This window comes from Anguilla rostrata, chromosome 6, assembly GCF_018555375.3.
Source record: "Anguilla rostrata isolate EN2019 chromosome 6, ASM1855537v3, whole genome shotgun sequence".
NCBI lineage: Eukaryota > Metazoa > Chordata > Actinopteri > Anguilliformes > Anguillidae > Anguilla > Anguilla rostrata.
In genome coordinates this window covers 34,918,744-34,945,223 of record NC_057938.1, presented here as the reverse complement: position 1 = coordinate 34,945,223, position 26,480 = coordinate 34,918,744, and the positions used below count along the sequence as shown (strand labels likewise).

General features: G+C 39.8%; 1 protein-coding gene and 1 long non-coding RNA gene across 2 annotated transcripts; both read right to left on the bottom strand.

Annotated features, from left to right (window-relative positions):
- Positions 1–7,661: 7,661 nt before the first annotated feature.
- Positions 7,662–9,064, bottom strand: slirp (SRA stem-loop interacting RNA binding protein). The gene is made up of 4 exons (XM_064339340.1): positions 8,889–9,064; positions 8,071–8,129; positions 7,880–7,987; positions 7,662–7,792 (listed from the first exon to the last, which is right to left on the bottom strand). The coding sequence occupies exons 1-4, from the start codon at positions 8,953–8,955 to the stop codon at positions 7,733–7,735; spliced, it is 294 nt and encodes a 97-aa protein (XP_064195410.1). The 5' UTR covers positions 8,956–9,064; the 3' UTR covers positions 7,662–7,732.
- Positions 9,065–11,668: 2,604 nt separating this feature from the next.
- Positions 11,669–25,005, bottom strand: LOC135257008 (uncharacterized). Its single transcript, XR_010330569.1, has 3 exons — positions 24,841–25,005; positions 21,333–21,422; positions 11,669–16,223 (listed from the first exon to the last, which is right to left on the bottom strand). It is a non-coding gene; the product is annotated as an uncharacterized LOC135257008 (long non-coding RNA).
- Positions 25,006–26,480: the final 1,475 nt, after the last annotated feature.

Below are 26,480 nucleotides of genomic sequence, written 5' to 3'. Positions count from 1 at the left end.
AGAAATACAAACATTGAAATTGATTCAGTTGTGTCCTTTATTTCAAGAAAATAGTTTTGTGGTATGGTTTTGTGATCTTTATGAAATTAGGTTGCTGCTGGTGCAGAAATCGATGCTGTAGCCTAATTCTGGATACGTGTGATGCTGCTGACCCTCAGCTTAGTGGTAGCATGTAGTAAAAAATGCTGCCTTTCTAAAGTTAAAACATTACAAACACAGGTTGTTGGCTAATGACACACCCAGCACTGTCTCATGTGACTGTAAAATATCTGACCTGCCCCCCAAGGAAATTTTTCTCCAAGCAAATTTTAAGTATAGCATGGGGTGTTGTGTTTCCCCATCACTCTAGACTGCTACCAGCTCATGTGCAGGAGCTTGTCTTCACACAATTACAACTTGGAGAAGTTTGAGAAAAGCATAATAGTTAAATTTCATTAGGGGTTCATTGCATACAGTAGTTCATAATGAAGATGACAAACTATTGTTTTTCTATTATGAAAAGTTAAGCATTATTTCAGTTTATAATAATTAATGGTAAAAATCTGGTATTTCATAGAGCTTCCATGTTAAACTACATCCACTTTCGGTTTACGTCACACCAAATTCTGATTTTATCCAAATACAAATATAAATACAAACAATTTTGTTGTTTGAGCAAATACAGATACAAATACAAATTTGCTAGTTAATGAGGTTGTGACAGTTGGTTTGTTGAGGTAGGAACTTCATTCCACTTGTTACGTAACTCCATTGTTAATAAAAATCGTATGATGAATGTACCCGGCGGCATAGAGGGAATCCATGTTTGTAGTGCAAATTTTACAGATTCCTTCTTCTAGAACCTCATGCCGATGTTGATTTTGAAAACGGATGCCATGCCTACTATGTATCTCGGGACCACAGCAGCAAACGTCAAATTGCATATACATAGACAAGTGTAGAAATGCTACTAAGCCATTTTCAGTTTATTGAAAAATGTATTTGTGTAAAAACCATATTAAACAAATTATTATTCAATATAGAATATTTTTAAGGTTTTAAAATACATCTGAAAGGGTACTTTACAAAGAAAAAGATTTTCATCTCTTCAGTAACTTTTGGCATTAATCACATTGAGAAATGACACCTTCTTCAAAATCTGACATCCAGCTCTACATAGTGGGTCCACTCCAACCAACCTGGGAAACAGAGGGCAGAATCATTAATTACCATCTGTCTCTGGTTAACAAATATAGATGGGATGAGGGGGTCTAGTGGGGTAAGAGATTGGAAAAGAAAGAATGAGAGAAAGGGCACTTCTACAGCCTAGAACTGGGTCGAGTGAAAAATGGTGGGGTGAGGAAAGAAATCAACTATAGAAAAACTGCAGGCTGTATTCATTCTATATTTGGCCTGACTCTCAAGAAAAAGAAACAAACAGTTTGGTGAACTCATCAACCAGCAGCATTAAATAGCTGAACTGTGTCAAACAGTGTTTGCTAAACAGTGAATGTCTCAGGGTGCCAGAAAGAGATTCAAGGTTACAAATGTATTTAGAACTTTTTTGAACTCCTTAAGGTAAATTTAATTCCACTGTTGGGGTTATTAGTTCATAATTTACATAACTCAGTTATGTACAGTATGTGCAAGACAGTAACACGATAGACGAGGAATCTAAAAAAGCTTGGGTTCATGTAAAGTTCTCCTTCTCAACCATGCATACCTGATTCCTCCTTTTAGCAGCTCACATGAATAATGTGTCTTTCTGCCATGTCTGAAATATCAACTATCCAAGCAGATATTCAAGGTTACAAGGTTTTCTCATTTAAAATAAATGTCAACAGGATCTGAACCAATCACATTCACATGCTTGCCCCTTCCAAAAGCATCCGCATTGGTCCTATATGCAGATATAATGCTTCAAAACAAAAATCTGATTTCAGTGGCGATAAGTTGGCAAAGTTTTTTTTTTCTTTTTTTTTTTGTAGAAAATAACTGTCAAAATCAACAGTCAGAACAAAAATCATTCACAGTTAATTGAACAAGTGAACAGGAGAAATCAACACCATTACATTATTTACAGGAGAGATACACAGGAGATTACTGCCCTTTGTCTTTTGTATCTGAGAATAAATCTTTAATTCTGTTAATGACATTCTTTGATTATTGTTTAGAGCACTCTCATTTTGAACTTTCATAGCAAAGTTAAACAAATTGCCATTTTTACAGCCACTGGTATGGAAGAAAACAATGAGATCACACCTTTTTATGATCAAATAGTTTTTGTGTTATTCATAGAAATGTCACTGCTTTCATAAAGGAACTGTACCCAGAAAAAAAAGATACTGGTTTCACTTGTGGAGTGAAACGAGTATCATAGATATGAATGCTGGAATGTGGGTTCCTGGTGGTAGAAGGATAATGGAAAGTGTCTTCTCTTTTCTCTTTTCTCTTTTCATGGATGGAACAGTTGCAACAATGAACCAACATGACCCTTGGGGTTACGGGGCTAACAAAAGGCTGAAGCACTGTTCAGCCCCACCAGCTGTAGAGCTCTGCTTCTCTAGATAAAGAATATTACAATGACAGCCACTCTGAACTTCATGCCCATCAGTTACTGGCTCCGCCTGTTGAAGGTGCATTTCCATAATATGATGTTAAAATTGTACTCCACAGGGTACAGGGCCACCAACTGAGTTTTAAATGACAGAATCAAAAGGTTGGAGAGATTAAAGGCTGGCATTCATGATGATGAACCCAACTGCTCCCACGTACACACAAGCTGTATAAGGTTCGCATCATTAACATAAATATTACTTTAAAATGTTAGGTCTGACAGATTTTCTGGTATCGTACTTGATTGACAGAAAGGCATTACCAGGCAATAACGTATGACGGATAACGCAATAGCATAAGCTCAGAGTAAGCTTGTCTGGCAGTCGAGTTGCGGTTCAAACCCGTCCTGCATGTCGGTCCACAAGACACTACCTAACTGCTCTGGCGAATAGAGCATCAATTGTAAAGCGCTTGGATAAGCGTATGATATGCAGTCATTTACCATTTAAATCACAGACCTCAAATAGACTTACTGTGCCACTTTGGATAAAGGGAAGACTCACACACTGCAAATTTAATCAACTCTAACAGTTTATACATTTCCCACAGATGGTGCAATCATCAAGGACTATGTAGATGAGTGACAAAATTAAGCATTCCTCATTACATGGGGACCAGCATGCATCACTGACTACAACAACAACAACCGTGCATTCCAAATGTTAATAATAGAGTAGATCCTGATCCGTAGGGAAGGAGCATTCTTAAACCTTATTTATACTCACAATTTGTTACCCTGCATGACCTGAATATAATGGCTATGTGTCACATCCTTAATTCCTTCCTTTACCTGACCTATAGAGCATAGATTGGTGAAATATTGTGGCAGAAAACATATAGTCAATCAGGAGTCACTTCAGATGAGATAAATTATGAAGGAAAGGAGGAAGGGTTGTCCCAGGCTGCCACTGTATTCATATTATCACTGTTATTCATTTTAATGTGTACTTTACTGCTGTAATTGATTGTTAACCTGACAGTCTGCACTTCAACCTCATACCCATTGTTCTATTTCAAAAGCAATGTGCTGGAGTACTATATATAATCACAGGTTTGATTCCCAGGTAGGACACTGCTGTTCTACCCTTAAGCATGGCACTTAACAGTAAATATCCAGTGGTATTAATGTATGCTATGTAAAACGTTGTGAAAGTCGCTCTTGATAAGAGCATCTGCTAAATTCCTGTAATGTAATGTGTGTGTTTATATACCAGATGCTGCCAATAATCCTGTGACCTCTCTCATTAAAAAACAATTTTTACTCAAAATTCAGAACAGAACTGCAGCTCACTGGATGTTTTTTGTTTATCTCGATAGACTGTAGTGCTTGAAAATCCCAGGAGGGCAGCTATTTCTGAGATTCTGGAACCACCATGTCTGGCACCAGCAAAATACCATGCTCAAAGCCAGTTTGATCATGCATCTTGCCCATTCTAATGTTTGGTTGAACAAAAAAGTAACATCACCATGTGTGCATATTGAGTTTCAGCCATATAATTTGCTGTTTGGAGGAGCAGGCTATTTGCATTAATGTACTGTACCTAATAGAGTGGCCTGTGTGTGTGTGTGTGTGTGTGTGTGTGTGCATTCAAGAGTAATGAAGAGAAATGCTGGATAATATGCAAATCAACCCAAACTATGGCTAAAAATGAGCACTTCCGTAAGTAATTAACACCTTTGTCTAATGAACGATCGATTCTTTAAAGATAATGAAAGAAGCATATTTCTGAGTTTCTGTTGGTGTCCATTCATCAAATTTGTAATTGAATGCCAGCAGGAATTCTTTTCCTGGTGTTTAAAATCGATCAGCCTCGTACACTAGTTCAAACTTGTCAGTCCCTAAAGGGGGACAAAAGTTGCAATTTTAACACTGCAGTCAATCATTCATGGGGAGGAAGGGATCACCTGGGCTTGGTCGAGCTTAATCGCCGTGGAGATTTGGGTTTATTACCTGGTGTTCTGGTGGGATGAATTGCCTCAATGGAATTGCCTGGTTCAAAATGAATGGTGAGGATGCAAGGCGTAGAGGTAGCGAAGGTGGATGAGTTTAAATACTTGGGGTCAACTGTTCAAAGTAATGGGGAGTGCGGAAGAGAGGTGAAGAAGAGAGTACTGGCAGGGTGGAGCGGGTGGAGAAGAGTGTCAGGAGTGATCTGCGACAGAAGGGTACCAGCAAGAGTGAAAGGGAAGGTTTACAAGAGGGTAGTAAGACCAGCTATGTTGTATGGTTTGGAGACGGTGGCACTGACGAAAAGACAGGAGACAGAGCTGGAGGTGGCAGAGTTGAAGATGCTAAGATTTTCATTGGCTGGACGAGTGACGAGGCTGGACAAGATTAGGAATGAGTATATTAGAGGGACAGCTCAGGTTAGACGGTTTGGAGACAAAGTGAGAGATGGTTTGGACATGTGCGGAGGAGAGATGCTGGGTATATTGGGAGAAGGATGCTGGAGATGGAGCTGCCAGGCAGGAGGAAAAGAGGAAGGCCAAAGAGGAGGTTCATGGACATGGTGAGGGAGGACATGCAGGTGGTTGGTGCAACAGAGGAAGATGCAGAGGACAGGAAGAGATGGAAACGGATGATCCGCTGTGGCGACCCCTAACGGGAACAGCCGAAAGAAGAAGAAGAAAATGACATCCTGTAGGAGGATGTTCTGTTTCAGAGCCTGCACTATGTCATTCCAATTTCCTTTTTTCTTTTCCTCCCATAATTTCTATGATTTTGCAATAAATTAAAACATTCTGCATCTGATCACCATTTCCTAGACATAATTTGATTACCCTATCCTTTGGTCTGAATTAATATCCTGCTCTAGGTAGGAATGCTGGAATACGGTATTGGGAATGACCACATCTTCCCGACAGGGTATGCCTCAAGTCCAGGCTGTACAGAGATCAGGACAGGGACTCTGGGCCTACCCAACTCAAGGCTCTCCAGTGAATTCCAGAAGCAGCAGCTCTTCAAGCAGAGCCAAGTGCTGATTCGGCCAAGCAACCAAACACCACTACTTAGTCTGGCCATCACGTGACCCAGTACAGTCAGTATTACAAGGAACAAAAACTGAAACATAAAAAGAACTTAAGTATCCACCATCTTTCCAAGAGCATGATAGCACCAAGGCTAAGCCAACAAGGACATGCACAGCCAACTTTCATTTTCAACATCCTTTTCATTTCATTTCATTTATTTCACCAGGAAATCCAATACACAGTAGTACGCAATAGTTTTTTAAGAACTTAGGCCAAAATCAATTATACAACTGTTTTCCAGTGGATTTCCTGTCCTGCTGTAATAAAATATGTAGTAAAATATAAAAGGAAAGAAAAATGTAGAAAAGGGTAAAAGTGCTTATTAAGAGTTTAAAAGGTAGAAATAGAGGAAAAATCATAAAATGGAAAATAAAAGGATGTATAGTTTGGAAGTATGAAGAATTAGAAAGTATAAAGACTAAATGTGAAAGTTTTTTTCAGTTTCTATGCACCGTTGTTTAGTAGTCACATTTTTGGTCAGTTTGAAGTTTTATCTGAAGGATCTAAGAGTGGTAGTTGTTTTGATGGGCAAAGTAATGGTGTTCCAGAATTTTTTTATAATTGTAAAAAAAAAGGATTTGCGACCATAACTATTTTTGTACTGAGGTAGAGAATTTTGCATGATGCTAGAGGATCTTGTTACACGCGACTGTCCAGTTGTAAAGCAACGTGGTGAAAGGTTGCCGACTGCTGGAGGGAGTTTATTGTTTTGGAGTAGATAATAGTAAGAGTTTTAGGGCCATAAATGTACAAGATATCAAATGTGAAATCATTCTCAATTTGGAGAGCAGTTTTGTGAAGAGTGTGCATGGGGAGCTTTGACTGCTTTAAATGCTCTATTATATGGTTTAATTCTGGGTTTCACAGCATCTTTGGTAGTGGGAGTCCAACGTAGGACACAGTAGGATATTGAAAATAGAACAATGGTATGAAGAAAAGTAGTAAAAACATATTACTTCTGGTGTTTGTTTAAGTTTGTTAATGTGTCGTTTATATGTGAAGTGTGAATCCAATACTATACCTAAATACTTGTATTTCAATTATGTTCAAATCTTTTCTTTTATATAATCAAGATGGAAACATCTTTTTTGCATGTAAAGATAAGTGGTTTAAATAAAGCCATTTGTGAAGGGAATTTACAGTTGGAAATATCAGAAAATCATCTGCATATAGAATGCAACTGTAATTTCTAGAGACAGAAGGAAGGTAAGTCATGTGCAAAAGAAATAAAACTTGCACTTTATTCAGAAAAGGAAATCCTCATGCAGAACAACAGCTGAGGATTCTACCCCAGGTTAATGGACCATGAGACAGGAGGCACCATTAATTTGTTCTTAAGCTAAAGGTAACTGCCAAAATAAAGGAAATACCAACCATATCATCTCTCTATAAAGTTTTAGCCAGACTGCTCCCGACAAAACTGCCTGCTCAGGTACTAGATTTATATCTCCAGACAGCCGATTTGGAGTTTGTCTCTTTTGTCTAACATTTCAAACCAATACATGGGCATCACAAGAGGATTTCGCACTTTTGGCCACAACTGCCCGACAAGCAGACAACTTCTTTCCCTCAGACTTCAATGCCACACTGCCAACATTACCTTACCTGCTGTTCTGTCCATGAAACATCAGCAAGTTCTGTAGACTTAAGCTACTGCACCTGCTAAACATTCCATAAAATCAAACGTAACACATACATACTAAACATTCCATAAAATCAAACGTAATACACACCTTAAAACAAAATCACTGCACTCCAGTCACTGACTCCAAAACATTAGAATAAGGAACTAAAATGTGGTGCAATGCCCAGAGCAAAAATATTGTAAATGTGGGGAGTCATATGGTTTTTATGGACAGCTGTATATCCATACGAAATGGACCAGTTATAATCCTGCATGATAACGACTGAGAATAGGTATCAGAATGCATTAAAATAGGCTTTATTATTTATTTTTTTATTATTATTTGCTATACTGGGAATAGTTGTAATCACAATGAAATGAAGGAAAGTAAATTATTACACACCAATACAAATGAAATTTTCCAGAGCATAATTTATTTCAGGTTAATGTTTTACAACACAAGCATATTTAGAACAAAGCGGTTCAGCTGTCATCCCTCTCCCGACTCCGTCTTGGGGCCGTTCTGTTCAGTTGTACGTGAAGCTGGAAAGACACGAGCAACAAATTCGATACTACATATCTTATTGTTCTGTGATTAAATGAATTTGTCAACTGCCAACATTAACTTACCCGCGAGCCTTCTACAATGTGCGCCTCTTTCTGGAGTGCGTTCTGCAGACCTTCCTCGGTTCCGTAGACAACCCGGCAAAACCCTCGATGGAAACCAGTCTCTCGGTCCTGTGATGGACAACAATGAATGCTAGGCAAACCACACGCTGCATCATTAGAACGCAGAACGGTTGAAACAGCCGGGTACTTACAAATGGGAATACGCATTTTCTGACTTGACCGAACTGCCCGAAGTACTCCCTCATTTCCTCTGGAGAAAAAAGTAAACTTACTATTACTGAAATTAGTTAGTGTTACCAACATAAATAGATAGCGCTGTGGTAAAATGCCGAATGGAGTTTACTAGCTGCTATTTCAAAGTCCTGTCACCACCCCCGTGTGCAGAGTTTTACACTACCGTTAAGTTTGAAATGCGGGGTGTAAAGCCCGTTAACCTCTTGCTCTCATTACATTTATTTGGCAGACGCTTTTATCTAAAGCAACGTGCAATAAGTGCATACCGAAGATCATTGGAAGAACTTCAAAACAAAAGTCCGATAAGGTACAACACTCATTTTGTAAGTTATTAATGGCCATGAACACATTAAGAGTCCAGTTCGCACAGTAAACATTACTATCTGACCTAGCCTATGCAAAGTCAAATTAGGAGGCATGGCAATCTCCTTAAGTGAAGCTAGCTACAGTAGCAACACGATGTAGCTTGCGATGGTCAATGCCAACTATTAGCCTAGTGCACATTTTAACCATTCTGGACAATCACAAAACATTCATTCATAGCTAATCAAGTGCCTTGCTTTGGACATTGGATATTACTGACATTATACGACTTAGCAGCACAGACCCGAGCATCATGTCATTAAACTGACCTGCAGGCTGGCTAGCTAACAAGCTGACACGTTTAACAGTTGTACATTTTTACCAAGAAAACAAGGAACCCGTCAAAAAAAGCTGATGTCACTAATGTATTATTATTGATAGAGGGCTCTTAACAATGTGGGGAAAAACTTACTGCTCGCTAAAGTCCATGGTATTTTAGAGACAAATATCTCGAAAGCCTTCTTCGTGTGGGCCGCCATCTTTTTTGTTCTTTTTCTTTTTTTTTTATTTTATCAACTATTTACCTTTGACCTCACGTGATGAGCTTCCCGTTTGTTCATGAGCGTCAGCGTGCATGCGTACGTAACTCTGAACCTAAGTGGAATAATAAGGATTAACATTAGAAAAATAAATTATTTTATAAAAATTGGTTTGCTAAAAATGCTAACATTAACTGCTCATTCTGTGACTCTGTGCCAGAAACTTCATTACATTAAAAATGTAATTAAAAATTACAATATTTCTTATTTACATTGGGAAAATGTGGTGCTCGGATAAACCTGATACTTATTTTTGCCCATTTTCATATGTAAAAATGTTCATACTATAATGGTAAAATGTTTCTCTCAGAAAAAAATGTGGAGTAGGCTACTTTACAATCTCTACCTCAAGCGCACTTGCCTACTATTGGGTATAGTTGTTGAATACATTGGATGAGAAAGTTGATAAGTAGGCAGCATTTTCTCTAAATGTAGTGTACTTAAAATCCCCATATGATATACTTATTTCCGCGTTTTTTTTTTTGCTTGTTTTTTTTTTTTATGTGTGTATTCGGGCGCACACTGTTCATGAAGTAAATACTTAGGAGGTCCTGGTGCTAGGTTCAATAAATCAGAGAGGAAGAAGCAGGGCTTTTTTATTATAAGGGGGGATGTCTTACAATAATTTCACAGGACCTTAGGAAAATAGTATGGAGAGTAGTTTGCACATACTGTCCATTGTGTACTAAAAGTACACACTAAACACACTAAACAGATCCTCATAGAACTTCTCTACTTCCTCAACTGGTGTTACGTTGGTAGGTGAGTACATGACCATGAGGGTTGTAACTGGGTTGCTATCGAAATCCACGATAATGATCATCTCGGTGTGATGGTGAACCCTACGGAGAGCCTTACGCGCCCGAGAACTCAGCATTAGCCCCACGCCACCAGTAGGAGCCTGGGCCTCGTTTCGCCATGCAGATGAGGTGATGAGTGAGCATCCCTCCACTGTGCGATACACAATCGGATCATCAGCATGTACTCTCCTGTGCTCCTGGACTCCCAGGATCTCCACTCCCCCTTTCTTCGGCACAATGTGCAAGCTCCACCAACTTCGCTTCTTCCCTCACTGTGTTTGCATTAAAGGTTCCCATAATGAATGGTCTCCGGCAACGCATGAGTGCATTAGACCGTGTGCTGTAGTCAGACTGAACCCTCCCTTTCGGCTTTGGGGTCCCATCGTCATGCTGTCCACCGGGGGGAGGACCAGCACCACCATTTGCTGCGTGATTCCTGTGGACTCCCGCCACTGGAAGTATAGGATTCTCAATAACTGGACTCTCCATTGTTAGGCTTTAAATGCTATGTACGGGCTGTGGGGCGCAATTCCTCTCAGCCCTGATCTGGCCGTTTTAGGCATAAGCTCTTATCCGCCCTTTACTCCGATACCTTCAGGTGGCATGCGGTACGGAGCCAGGTGCGAGCAGCACCCATGGTTTTTGTTTGGAGTGACCTTCTCCTAGATGGGTTGCCATACATGTCTGAGCCCCACCTGCCCATGCTATTTGCCCATAGCTGGGTGGTTGAGAGGCACCAGGGCGTGTCCACACACCGGTGGGCCTGCGCGCCTTGTCTCTGGGGCCCACTGCTGCTCCGAGATCCCCTACAGTTTAGCCTGGGACCGCAAGGTACCCAGTTGCCATGTGTGGCCACGAGGAGGCACTGCAGGAGTCTTGGCGATGGAGAGGCTATGTGCCGGCAGAAGGAGACTTACGCACTCGGCTCCTCTTCTCACCCTCTGCACAGAGGGCTAACCGGCAGCAGTAGCTGAAAGCAGAGAGTAGCAAGCAGAAGCAGCATGCAACAGCATGCAACATGCACTAACTACAAGCACTACTACCACAATACTACCGCACAGACGCATCACACACACCCTGTGTGCAAGCACACACACACACCAGTGCTTTCATAAAGTATCACATTTTTCAAAATGCTGGTATAGTACCGTTTTTAAATTTTCATACCTCAGTAGTTTTTTTTCATGCTGGTATACCATGTAACCATAATTGCACCAAAAATATTTTCCAGGTTTTCCATTACATGTGGGATCCCTCTATTTAACAGGACAAGAAAGTGCGCTTTCCTACCAACGCTGTGAAGTGCCAGAAGTAATCCTATCAGGTTATGGGATGAAAATGAGAGCTGTAGAGTTTGGCTAGTGGACAGCAATTCTGGACATGCACCCATGAGTGTATATGAGGCCTGGGGACCTGTACACATGCACTGTAAAATAACTTTTGGTTCTCCCAACTATAAATTCAACTACAACACCATACTTCACATGTTCATGAAACTAAGAATTTTACACTGGGCCAAAGTAAGAAATTGTTAGTGGAGTAAAAAAAAAAAAAAAGCAAGACATGGCAAAAATCTCTCCATCCAACACCCAGTGCAATTACATGAATTTGGTCATTTAGATTTTTTTTATTTGAATGGAGTAATAAAATGTGGTTCACAAAACTACAAAGATTTTGTTGAACTGTACACAAGTTATTAAAACTTATTATTGCATCTTATTTATGGTTGCTGTGCCAATATAAAAGGCTTGTCACCTGAGCTTAGAATTTGTAATCTACAGAGCCTTGCACTTAAAATTTATATTGTAATCAGTTACTTGCTAATTGAATTTTATTTTGTATTTTCTTTGGAGAATCACAAACATTTTACAACCTGTACATAATTTGAAAGGAAACCTACACAGTACACACACACACACCTTTGCCCATCAGTCTAGACTCTGATGTCAGAAGGTTTCCAAAGTTGCTGTCTTCACTTGATGTCCAACGGTAATCCATAAGAGTTACATTATCTTGCATCAGTTGACCAAGACCATGCCAACAGTTGAGGTCTTTCAGTGCATCACGACTGATTAATAGAGCCAACCTTGGAAAACCAGGGAAATTCTAGCTTCCTGATTTGGTGCAGTCGCCACTTGGTTCTGCTGGTTCAGCCTCTGCCAAATTCACAAACGGGCAGCATTTTGAAACACTGAAAACTTTCAGTTTTGAGAGTCTCATGTGGTGCATTATGAGCCGCTTTGATATGCTAATGTCTCTTCCCGTTCGTTAACTGAGGTGCCAGGATAACAAATGACACCTGAGCTCATTAATCAGTGAAAGAAGGGTGTGATCATCTGTGGGGAGACTCTGCTTTCTGTGGTTACTCGCACCTATCAGGCTTCCATGTGTGGCACAAACAGCACCTGAACAGAATACCAAGTGCCGAGTAATTTGTCTGTGTGTCAGACTGACAGGCAACGGTCATTTGACAAACATTCTGCTACAGCGCCACGGGCAGATGGAAATTTATTTTCTACAGTTCTTTATATTTTCTTTACTTCATTACGAGAGTTTGTTCTTTAGTCACTCTCTCTGATAAAAAGACCAGAGCACTTTATTTTTTTTTTGCCTGGATTCTGATGCCATTTAGGTCCACACACATTAACTTTTTATTGGCATCTACTTATTTAACATTTTGTTTTATTTTTCATATCATGTCATTGAATTATTATTATTTTTTGTATTATTTCCATTCAGAGATGAAGTAAAGCCATAGCTATAGCTATAACATGTGAAAGTGTCCAAAACAACCAAGGCAGTATGTGTATTTTGCAAATGGCATCATTTATAATATGTAAAATATCTTTCAAAAAAAATTGTTATTTTACATGTATGTTACATATATTGTCATTTTTGTATATATTGAAAGTATTCATCCAGCCCATGTACTGTTAATTTCATAACTAAACATTGAATAAAGTTGGATCAAAGCCCTGAGATTTGAAACAGAGCTGCTTACATAAATTATCACAATTGAAGATTTATCATGCAGGTTAGCAGTTTAGTCAAGGCAACTTCATCCACCCATTATCTATACCTGCTTATTCCTTGCTTATTACATGCAAACTCCTCACAGAAAAGCCAGGATTTTAGCCAAGGACCGTGCTACAGAGCTACCCACTCAACCACCATGCCGCTCTGCCTTGCAACTTGTAAACGTGCATAAAATTTCAGAACTAGATTACATTATTTCTATTGTGACACCAGCTAGGAGGGCCATAGTGTCTGCATATTTTCAGTATGGTGCAGCACCAGTGATTCATTTAAGTCGTTGATTGGTTACAGAATCCATAAATCTTGTTCTCAAGTCTTTAATTGGCTGCAGGTTGAAAGCAAGCCATAAAAAACTGTGGACAATGCAGCCCTCCAGGACCTGTTCTGCATGGTGGAATTGAAGTTGGGTTGCAGTAATTGGTTATGTTTTGATGACTGACTGCCTGATGGTATGCCAGGTTGTTACCTGTTGAATAAAATTTGGCAGCAGTTAGTGATAGAACTGTTTAGAGGATGGGGACTGGTCTGTGACTAGAATGCCTTCGGTTTCCAGGGTCAATATATGTGAAATGAACATATAATGTGATCATATTCGGTCACAATAAATCATCAAAGGTGGACACTAGACTCTGAACCCAGTTTGAGACAATATACATGGGGAAATGACAGTGGCATATAAAATAAAGGTACCCTGGCAATCTTACAGGAAGCTCTGAAAGCTGAAAGCTGCAGTTTATTCTGGCATTAGCAAAACCCCAGTCTTCCTTTTAGTTTTAGTCAGTTTTTACATATTCATTTTCTTTGAATTAATAATATCACAGTCTATGTAATATATTAGAGCACTTCGATTTTCTTTGCACAGATTTACTCCTCGAAGGGAAATGATCCTATATTTGCAGAGCACATATTTCGGGGCAGTTCCTCTGTAATTGCACAGGCTTGACACTGGTCTCATTTATATGCTAATTACATAAGTGTTTAGCTTCCCACCACTTCATATCATTCAGAAATCCCATGCTGGATTCATTAACTATGATCTCCATCTGACTTTGCCAAATTGTCTGACAGCAGCCTGTGAATCTTGCTCTTGGCGGAGCGGGTGCAGGCCACGTTAACATCAGGGGCATTACCTAATCTGTCAGCAATTTGATTGGTCCCTGATCACATGGAACTGCTCCATTGTTCCCTTCTTTCTACAGCACCACTAAACAAAATAGCTCCCTCACTCCCTACTCCCTACATCATCACTAATGCAACTGCTCACGCACTCCCTACCGTATCAGCAATGCTGATCACAATACTCCCTTTTTGAGATATATTTTTCACTCTGCAGAGTGTCCGAAGGCTGGATTTGCATTTCATGCCAGTCATGTGCCCTGTGGGCCACTTGGTAAGTCCAGGCTTCCAGTGACACCACACAGCTTTTATCTGTGCTTTAAAATAATAATAGAAAACCCTGCCATGGGGAGCTATTTGTTGCACTGGCACTAAACAGAGTCCACACTAAAAATAAAAAAATCCAAGGAGACTGCACATAAACCCATACACATAAGCCTATAAACAAACCAGACCAGACTTATCTAAAGTGGACTTAAACAGCTTACATTCTTTTAACATGCAAACAATTTATCGAGTTGGATACTCACCAAAGCAATTTGGGTTGGGTACTTGTATAGGTGCTCCACCTGGGAATCATGCCTACACCCTTGGAGTTGTGAGTCCAGTTCCCTAAGCATTATACTACACTGTGGTCCACCACCTGCACCTGGGCACAGGAAGGACGCAGACTGATGGGTCATTGGGCCGGAACACAATCAGTGGTATGTTGCCATGGCAACAGGAAACAAGCTGTTTCCTATAATCAGCATTTTGGGAATACTCGCCATCACTCACTGTTGCGGCTTCATGAAGGGTGATCGCTCACGTCAAATGATTGATCTAACTGTGCATGGCTCTTGATGCCGTTTTTAGTTATTGCTGAGTCCTTAATTTGGGGCCATGAATATGCAAGGACTTGGATTGCATTTCCCTATGCAGTGTGGCCCTCTCTGAAGATAAATATGTTCTAAGAGAATGTTGAAAGCAATGCATGGAAAATAGAAAGAAACAAAAGAGCTACACTTTCCTTACAGAACACTGGGTCAGGGCTACCTGCCCCCTCCATTATTCAGGTAGGTGTGCTCGAAGGCATAATATGCAGGAGGGTGCACATTAAATCCCAGAGGTTGTGCAACAAATTCAAGAGTTCGTATTTTAAATTCTGGAGGTTGCACATCAAATTCAGGAGGTTGTCCTCTCCTGGTCCGTGTCTGGCCTGTCCTGCTGCCTCAAGAGAACCGCACTGTGAAGTATTTAAAGTATTTAAAATATCCTTGTAACTGAGAGTTGATTTGTCTTAACAACTGTTTTGTTATAACTGTGAGTTGGTTGATTCCATTCCTTTAAAAAAGAGGGCATGCAGAACAGCTCAGCGGCTGAATGGCCAAAAGTGCAGCGCTGATCGAATGAGGGGCTGGAATATGCACACACAGGAACACACACATGCACACACACACATGCTCGGAAACACCAATCCCTTGCAAAAGTTTAAAAATGAATATCTCTGACAACTTGTTTCAACCAGTACTCGGTCTTCAAAATAATTTTCCATAGCTAAACAGAAGTGGCAAGTGATCAAGCAGGCTTGTAGGAAAAGCGCAGAGTTGTCAGAATCTTCAGAAGTGGCAGACTAATCAGACTCCCAGAAGATGCAGATATAGTCCTGCTTTGTTTTAATTATGCTGCCCTGCCCTTAGCCTCATCAATAACAGGCATCGGCCGTCTAGGTAGCGTAGAGGTATAAGCACTTGCCTACCACCACATAGACCAGGCAGCGGTACTTCCGGCTTGGTCCAACGTTCTTACGTATGGTATGAGTCCTGATTGTTGCATTAGCGACTCCTACTGGTTGGTTGGGGCGCCTGTTCAGCAGAGAGGGGATCTGGGGGAGATAGCGTGAACCTCCGCACGCGTTACGCTCTCCCAGTGAAACTCCTCGCTGTCAGGTGAAAAGAAGCGGCTGGTGACTACACATGTATCGGAGGCTGCTGTGTGGTAGTCTACACCCTCCCCAGACCGACAGAGGATAGCGCCTCGACCAGGACTGTGATACACAAGGAGCATTGGTATAACGACTAAATTGGGGAGAAAATGGGAAAAAAATAAATAAATAAATAACAGGCCTCCTTCACTCAGTTGCCAGGCGATGGTCACTGGTGTCCTTAGCTCCATGTGTATCCTGGAGAGGGTTGCCAGGCAGTGGCATGTATCGCCTTTCCAGTGCATCTCTCAACCAGATATTTCTCCAATGGACAATGACATCTTCATCTCCACCTGTAGGGGGAGACGGAAACAAACACAGCAATTAACCACAAAACAACAAAAACAGTGAACGAAACAATTAAAAAACATGTATTATTTTACACAACGATACAGTACACACACACACTCACAAATGCACACACCCACACATATATACACATGCATGCACACACATGTACACACCCACACATATATGCACATGCGCACACACACACACACACATACAGTATATCCAGTGAGATGTTTCACTGCAGTCACAGGCAAGTGAAATAAATGGGAAGCGCTTAGTCTCATATCCTGGCTACCCATCAAAGTGGCACAGCTCTGCAGAAACACTGACACCACTGATGAAATTTCTATTATATCTCTACATTGCTTTATGTGTTCATTTTTCCCTAATGGACTTCACTTCAAGACACAACAGTGAGGAAAGAGGATTCGTTTTGGGCAATAAAACATGGATGGATCTGGTAAGGTGCTATTTCTTTGTGAACATTTTCTCCCTCATCTCCACCTATTGTCCCTTGTCTCCCTTCTTCTGGCTGGTCCATCAAACTGTCATGGCAAGCAAGTCACAGAATTAGCTGGTCTTTGTCTTTTCTAAGGAATTCTTTGAGCTTCAGGATGCACTTTGTGTGACAATCTCGAGATATCAAACTTTTGAGTATGTCTGAAAGAGCCATGAGCAAGGTAATACGCATCAATCATTGCCTAGAGTCATGTTGCTGAAATATGACTTCTGCATTAAAGTAATGACTTTGTGCTATTGTGGCAGTGTTGAAGCATTGGTAATATGTATCATTTAGATGCAACTGGCAATGGGCCTGGCTTAGTGTGTTCTCGAATTTGTTTGATTAATCACTAGTATCGTTTCAATATTAGTGTCTTAATGATTTAGTTATGTTGTTCTTTGGTGATAATGTGTCAGTGAAAATGGCTGGCACATTCATCCAACAGCACATGCTAAGAAAACTGGTACAAATACAGTTTTTTCTCAGTACCCAAGAACACCACTCTGCAGTGCTTCAATCTTGTTTTTCCATACAGTCCAAATACAGGATCACATTGTAAAAATGTGTTCTATTGACAAGTAAAACGGTACTGAAAGTCAAATCAGAGGTGTGGGACTTCATTAACGCTGAATAAAGTGGACTTTTTTTTCTTTCTGAGTCTTCTTCCTCTTCTTATTATTGCAAAGTGACACCTTGCTCACAAAGCATATCATCTCGCCGGGTGCACAGAAACAGAAAAGGGCTTCTTGTAAGCCCCCAGCTGGCACTTTCATATCTCATATTTCGAAGGGCCTGTGTTCCCAGATAAGCTCTTGCTTTGTCAATGTGATATATGTCAGCACACTGTTTTATTATAGTGCCTTTATCAGCAGGTGCTGGTGCTTGACCTATTACACCCCTCCCCTGTCTTTCTACTCGCACATTGCGCGTCCCAGACAGGAACTACGCCTACCCATCAACCACTGCTCTTCTAATAACCCTCCCCCCACCACTCGAAACTCTCCTTGCCACACCTCTCTCTCAAATCTGGCATGGATCATTTGATCGAACAGGTTTTTTTTTTTCTTTTTTTTCACAGCGCAGAGAGTAAACACACACCCATCATGCTCTACGCCTGAGCTTTTTCATCACATCGATGCGCAACGGGGAAAAATTTTTTTGTTCTGGTGAAGCAGATTTTGTCATAACCCCTGCTCCTCACCAGAGGGCAGCATAGGACTAACCTCTTCCTGTTTTGGATTCAATAATGTTGTCGTTGTTAACACGTGCCCCCCCTCAAATTTTTTTTATTTTGGCCTCTCTCATTTTTTAAAATTCATTTGTAACATTCATGATGACTTTTGAGTCAAAAGTATTCTCCAAAATAGGCATGGAACATACTATGGTAAACCCCTAATCCCCTTTCCCCCATGTTGCTAGTCCCTCCCATAAGTCAGTAGGCGTCAGAGATAATAAAACAGTCATAAGATATCACCTCAATGGGACAGAGTTGTTCATGAAGTGATGAGTATGACATGTCACTCTGCAAAGGTGGTAAAATTTTTGGTGGCCTCTAACGTCCATTCAGCCAAAAGGTTCACTTCGGGTTACCATACATCCTGGAAAACCAGGAAAATTTTAGAATTAACTAGTTTTTCAGTCATGGAGAACACATGAAAAATGAGAACATTATTAAAAACAATCAATGATGCCGATAACATGAAGCAAAGTTCACTGCAATACGACAGAAGTTTGGGTTTGGGTAAAAGTAAAAGCCCTGCAGATCGGTGTTGTGAAATTACATGTGACAACATGTTTTCATGCAATGTTTTCTTCAGTTGCTAGCTAATTATTATCAACTTTGCATTATTTCTAGTAAGCTAATATTAGCTAGCTTAGGAAGGTAGTTAGTTGCTGATGTTGCATGCTGATGCTGCACTTGGCTCCATCTTTTTTCTCTGTTTTTTTCTAACCTTATGGCCATTGCAATTGAAGCAGAGAGGACATAATCAGTGAACTGAGAGAGAATGAGGGCTGTCTTTTGGAGCCATGCAGACAGACATAAAACTCTCCCCTTAAACCACTTTAGGTTCTCTCTCTCTCTCACACACACATACACACTGTATATTCTATGTACAGTACACATCCACTTACCTTTCCACTGGCTTTGCTAATTAATGTGAACTAAACATTTTAATTGTTGTTCTGCTAGACTTACAGAACTATAATTTGGCATGATATGTTGTTGAAATATTTACTGTAGTATGTTTTCGGCTGTGTGTTGTTACTGTTGGAAGTGTAATATTGTCACTCTTAGGAATAGAACAGGAGAAACAACTGGTTGAAGAAAAACATATTTGAATTCTGGACATAAACCAATATTTTATTTGTTTGAGTTTGTGCCGCCTCAAAGGTTTTGGGTGCATGACACCCCTGTCATGCTGGCGTCCAATTTGAAGGCATGCTGCAAACAACCCTTTGAGCTATCCTTTTTACCCATGTGCATTTTGGTCCTGTGCTTATTTTTATTCATTAAAACACTGCTTCATTTTTTAACCAAGAGTTTCTGCACGTGGGTCCACACCTCACCTCCTCATTACAGATTTGATCACCTTAGCTCTTGTTTTGGGAGATAAAGGAACATTTATCACCTTTAGTGTGTCAGTATTTCAATTGGCCCTATTAGAAATATTTCTGCGAAAAGTGGGAGTATTGTTGGATTATGCAGTAAAGGCTGGAGCAAATGACAGGCCATTCATTTGTTACATGAGCCATGTAGCAAATGAATGACCTGTGTCTCTCTCCTTTGTGTCTTAAAGAGGTACTGGACATAACTCGGTCGTATTCCATTTCTCAGTTCATAACATTTCATAACTATATTACCGTGGCTTCCTTTTGTTATTGACTAATCCTCTGTAATTGCCTGATGCACAATAGAGTGAATGTGTCCACATAAATCTGTTCGCCTATGTCTGCATGAATCTATCAGGCTTCTTTTGTCCTTAAACGAAACAGTCGGTTATCGTGGGAGTTCTCGTCCCAGCTGCCTCATTTTATCTTCAGGAGGTGAAGTTATTAGGTGTTACCCTTTGTCAACTGAGAAAGGCTCAGAATAAATTTTTACTGCAGAGTGGTGGACTTTTCCAAGCTTGTTTCGCATTAGCCTGCTTTGTATTCAGACCAGAGCAGATCTTTTTCTACATATTCTATGTATATTGAATATATTTCCATATACTGCCACCCTATGTATAGTAACTCTATTTTCAAGAAAAGTAGATAGCAAAGTAAAGGTCATTTCTATTTTTATGCTAAAGGATCCAGAACCAAAGGATCCTGACTCTGTATATATTTTGATGAAATGACACAGGAACACATCCTATCTTGGGGCCACCATTCTCAATAAAAGATTTTTATTCCTTTATTTTCCAGGGGCACCACCAGGGTTTCTGGGCCCAGTTAAAAGACTTTACATTGGGCCCCATCACCCCATTATTTTATGAGGGCCCCTGTCAGTCAGGGCCCTTGAAATTGTCCAAATTCTCCCTGCCCCCTCCCCTTATGGCACTCCTGGTAATTGCCCATCTGACTTCTATGAATACTGGCAAATGGCAGTATTCAGCTAATAACCACAGTAAGGTACAATGCTCTTAAAGGTGTGACAATAATTTAAAGAGAAAGTCCTGGGTGAGATGCAGACAATCATTCCCTGGCATAGAAAAAATTCTGGGGAAATGTTGTCAAGGGTCATAGGTCACTAGCTACCATTGTTATGGTGACAATTGCTGGCAAGAAATATAGTTCTTTGCAACTGATTCCACTGTTCATTCAGACCTTTTTTTATTCTGTTAAAGCTAGTTACCAGCTTGCACATTTACTTGTCTGGGGGCATGTTTTGGTGACAACGTTAGCTCAAACCTGTCTGGTCACTAGTGGAATTGCTCATTTTACCCTTTGTCAATGATTTTTTTTCTTTCTTTTTTTTGCCTCTGCCCGCTTTGGACATTTTCATTCCTTTCATAGGTTGGACAGCACAAAAGGACATGTATCAATAAAAACATTTGGTGCTGTGCTGATTTAGACATCAATAATTAGGTTTTAACCCACCCAGACCACCTTTTTACTCAATTGCATCATTGTGTATGCTACATATGGGTTGACTAAGATGGACATGTTATCCATTAATGAAATGCAATTGAAGTGCAAAATATGTATTGCGTTGTTTAAATAACAAGGTAAACTCAAAAAGTAGTACAGTCTATAAACAAGCTGAGTTCTACAAATTATAATTAAAAATAAAGAAGACAAGGTTTTTCTTAAAACGTGATTGCGGCCCACAGGAATTTAAACCTGCATTACAAGCAATATCTTTGAGCAGTCCCCATAAGAACTGGATTAGCACAATGACCAGATTTATCGTACAGTTAGGGTTTAATTTTGACCCTGAATAAAGTAATGATTTTTTCTAACAAACAGAGAGGAAGAAAAGTAAATAAGAATGGAATGTCAAACAAAAAAGTATTTATAGACACACAGATCGATTCAATATATTCTTTATAAACTGCATTGTATCTCTCTCTATACATACAAAACAACATTAGATTTCCATTTGCAATAAACATCAAAAATGTACCTCAACAACAAGGGGAATCATCTGTCAGCAGGGCACTTATCTTTGAGTGGCAGAGAGACGTCATCTGCAGTTTTGCCAGCTGTTGATGCACTTGAAAATATAAAGTAACTGTTTGTGTCAACTGATGGCATGAGGGCACAGACAATTTTGTTTTACTCATTTCATTTGTTATGCAAGTACAATAAATGACATAAAACCTGACAGAAGTCTTTGCTGACAGGGTATATCATGCTGCAGTAAATTACTGTTCTTTGATGTCATCAAGATCTGCTTGTTAAACTTGATGGATTTTAACAATGTGGCTACTTTTGTCCTGGATAGCAACATGTTGAAAGCATACCATATGCCACCAGCCTCAGCATACAATGCCCACCTACAGTGCCCACATTGTGGCACTGGTAAGTGGCATTTGGCCAAGCAAGTTCCACAGAGTTGACAAACTTGTGGGAGTTGTTATAAAGGTTTTTAAGTGTTGTCCAAGCAAAACATTGTGATACACCAGGGCTACCCAACCCTTTTCCAGTAGATCTATCATCCAGTAGGCTTGCATTTCAACCCTAATTTGGTACAGCTGATTCTACTAATTAAGAGCTCAACAAGATCTCTAGCTGTTGAATCAGATGTGCTTTCTTAGGATTGGAGTGAAAACTTACAGGATGGTAGATCTCCAGGTACACGGTTGTGCAGCCTTGCTGCTACACAGTGCTTCTAAGGTACACAATAACAGTAATATTCAGATCTAGCAATAAAGCTCCCACCTGAGCCTTGCGAAATGAGATGGAGCAGTTGGTTCTCTGCTTTGTTATACCAGTACCTCCATTTCTTGGCTAATGATGCAATTCACTGCACACAGACATTTGGTGGGCCACACATTTTCTTATTCCACTCTGCCAGCTTCCATGACGAATATATATGGTAACTGGAAACCACTCTGGGAAATTGCGGCAGGTATCTTGACACTATATAATACAGTGACAAAACAAATCACAGCTCTGCCCAATGCAATAAGGGTTGTGCATATTTGGAGAAAAACTGGATGCTTTAGTATATATTTGCTTAAAGTTAAAAAAGGAAACCTTTGACTTTGCAGGTTATCCATGCGAATAGCAGGATATATGCTTAAGCACTTCCGCTTAAGCATAGACCATCACAGATCTACTACTTCATCTCTTTCCATGAGCTCCCTGATTTTATTTTATGATACTTCAGACTGAGGCACCAGCAAATTGTCTGCTGCTCAAGGGTTTAATGACATTAGGACCTGCACCTGCAACCTTCTGGTCGTGGGCCCTGTTTCCCAACAAATGCACAGTGTGCAGTCAGTTCTCAAAATCCAGATCCATAAGCAACATTAAAGTACATGCCAAAACATACTGAATACAATGTAGAAATGATTAACTGAACCAATGCATGTTAAATACCTGACTCAAAGGTACATCAGCAGCACCCCAGGCAAGAATCAATCCCACAGTCTCTGAGTAGCAAACCTAATTATATAACTATTAAATTGCCTGCATGCCATACCACTGTTTCAAGATACACTACCGTGTTGGAGGTAGGACTGCTTATATGAGATTACCTTCTTTTGATTTCCATATATGCAGTTATCAACTTACAGTCCTCTGGTAGAACCTGGTCAGTACTTTATCTTACTGTCACCATGCTGGCCTATTAGTTTATTATTTCTTGTTCACTGCAGGCTATCGGTGATTAAACATCAGTAGCATGCACACTGATGGTTGTCACAGCTTCCACATATTTGCAGTGCTGATTCAACATCAGTTCAGTTTGCCAAGCAAGTGTAGAAATGTATTGTTTTTCTGGTTTCAGTGAAGAGCACTCACATAGCACATTTTTGATATTTGCAGTCACTGATTAATTTTGTCAGTCCCATACAGAGACTACTGGTGTGTTTCTCAAATCACCATTTCATATCTTTGCCATCATTTCGAAGAAGCAGGATGGTGATAAATCAATCCAGCTGTTTCTGAACATGTGGCCTATTATTGAATTTGTTTTATATTTATGGTGCATATACAAGTATTGATTTGATGGTTGATTAAAGAAAACAACACATTTCCTTTCTAGACATAAGTCATATCCACTGTTATTCTGAGGAGTCCTTGCACATTAAGTTTGAATCCATAATTTGCATTCCCTGTTTGTGCACATCAAACATATTTACCTTGTCTGTATTTATGTGTCTCCCAATAATGATCAAGCCTTTAATGCCATAGAGAGAGTTCTGTGTTATAGTCCAACAGTGCCACCTATTGAACTGGGCAAAGTAGTACAACAACAATGTGATTGAGCTTTACTACGACAAGGCTACAACATATTGTAATGGAAATGTGCACTTGGGAACGCGTCGAGAGAATGTTAAAGCAGGGTGCATAAATTGATTTTTCATCAATTTTTCTATGCATATAGAAATACAATTTGCTGATCTTTATAGTATATGAATTGGCTGATACAGTGTGTACTCTGTATGGGAGCAGCCAACCAAAATTTAAAATTGCAGGTAAGAAACCCTCAAAATTGTCCAATACATTTGGTATAGATGCTACTGGAAGGTGAAGTCCAAAGCCAATTATGTCAAACTGAGAATCGGTTGATTTTGTCTTGCCACACTGTTCAGACTCACTTGTGATATCCCAAGATCCCTAGATATCCCAATTCCATGTATCTGGGCCAATACCAGATGTGAGAACTATAATACTTTGGCTTTGCCTATCAGCACCATTTATCTTACTCGGGTATCTAAAAGTATTCTCAAAAAGGAAAACCAGATATTTCATGTACATTATAAACAATCCACCCATATGCATTACAATCATATACATTACAGCAGCATTACAAACTCCATACCTGAATTTACATGTGATAGTTTTTGAATCTAAAATGATGTTCATAGCACAAATGACACTATTAGTAATTGACAGGTGTCAGTGGCATTCTTGGATGCATTAAAGTATGCTTGAAGGTCCATATTAAGTTCTCATCATTGTGTACCAAAGTTGCTTTGTGCAAATCAAGCCCTTTCACTCTGATGAAAGAGGTTTTCTCCAAAATGCATCAGTTTTTTTCCTCCGTTGACTTAATGAAATATTCCTAGGAGAGTGCTGTCCTTAAGCCTTGTCACTTCATGGTAATTACCACGGACTAGGCACCTTCTCTGTATTTTTCTCTCTAAATTTTCCTTAAAGAAGCTTATTCTGGATTCCCTTCAAAGTTATATTATACTGATTTCAGTGGCCTGTAAAATCAGTACCCATAATCACTTATTTCCACTACAATCTAAACTCCAATAGTTTGAGAATAATGTGGAATCTGTCACAGGATCAGTTTCAAAGGGCATGATTTATATAAAATAAGGGGAAAGTATGTATTATTTTATATGATAACAAAACATTTATTTAACAATTAAAGAATTTTAACAAAATAGCACTACAATAAAATTAAGTAAAGTAAAATTAAAAGTAAAATTAAATAAAGTTATTTTCAATACCTTTCAAATGGAAACTCCGGAACACCCGTCTCATCAGATTCCCATCAGTAATGCGGAGTCGGAGAAAATGACACCCCTTTGCGTCACCCAAAGAGGAAGGAGAAGGGAAATACATCCTGGAAATTGCAGTACATGTCAAGGAATGCATTCCCAGCCCCACACAGGAAGGGCCTTTGTTAAACAAAAAACATGTTTTGTTGCATAAGTCAGGAAGTCCTCAGAAATGCAACCTCAGATTTGCATCAGAGATGTGTGCTGAGTGCTGAAGCTGATATGTGCTTACGTCAAGAGGAACACTATGAACATCCAGATGTACACACAAACATACACACGCACACATACAAAAAATTTCATTTTCTTTTAATAACCAGCCTTCATCTTGGCTGTCTCACCTCAACTGTCTGAAAGTGAATCACTGCATTGCCAATTTGCAAAATGTTGATTGATGTTAGCAGAGACAATGGCAGGATGATAGAGAACAGCCAATGGGCACTGTACATTTGCTGGCTGGGTGCTGTTGCATCGTTGTATATGATGCCTTAATTTCCTCAGAAAGGATCCAGTTATACAAATGAATAATGTAAACATATGTATAAGGTCTCCTGGATAACACATACTGTAGCATTCAAATATGACTGCTAGTGCTACTGCTACTATTATTGCTAATACTAATGAAATTTGAGATATGAATAGCAAAAGTAATATATCATAAAGAAATCGCTGTGGTTTAAGCACTTGTTGTAGGGTGCTTGTGGGAGAGTACGTGCCATTTCTGCAATTCTTCTCTAAATCTCGCCACAGCAGGGGGTGAGTAAGAGGACCTGGGCAAGAGCAAAGAGGTTTTGCTCTGGGGTACCTACACATCTCTGTTCAGACCATTGCTCCCATTATCTCTCCCTTTCAGAAGCCAGTTCAGAGAGATGGTGCATGAACAGGCAGCAAGATCGCCACTCCATCGCTTTGGTGGATTATTGCCTGCGGAAGTGAAGCTAAGGCCAATAGCTTTTTCCTTAACTTTCTTTTTTTTGTCTCATTAAATTAAGACAATCATCTAATACTAGAGGGTTTGAAAAACAAGATTTATTTTTAATAGTTTGACTGAGACTGCCCTTGGTATAGAAAGGATCAATAGTCCTGAGTATTAAAGCACAAGAAAGAGGGCAATGTGATTTTACCCAAATCCCTTGGAGTGTTTTGAATGAAGGATTTATGTTCTAAGAATTGAATCATGAAGCTGGCTAACAGAGCAACAGCACAGCCATATTGGACCCCATGCGAATTTGAAGATTATGTCCTTTGTCAGAATGGGTATGAATACAGTAACTGAACACAGAATGATCATCTTCCATTAGATTAATGCACAAATGGGATTACTTATATGAAACTACAACAAGATCATAGTGTACAGTTTAATAAGTGACAAGTGTTTTTACGACAAGAGCAAGTGATGCAAAATCACCAATCAACACAAAGCTTCCCTCCTCTTTTTTGTTATCTACTTTCAACTTGTGAATATACATGTGCTTGCGTGCGCACACACACACACACACACACACACGCATACACACAGCAAACTTGCACACACACAGTAATAGGTAATAGTGTAACATTCTTCCTCCCCAGAAAGATGATCTGCCTTG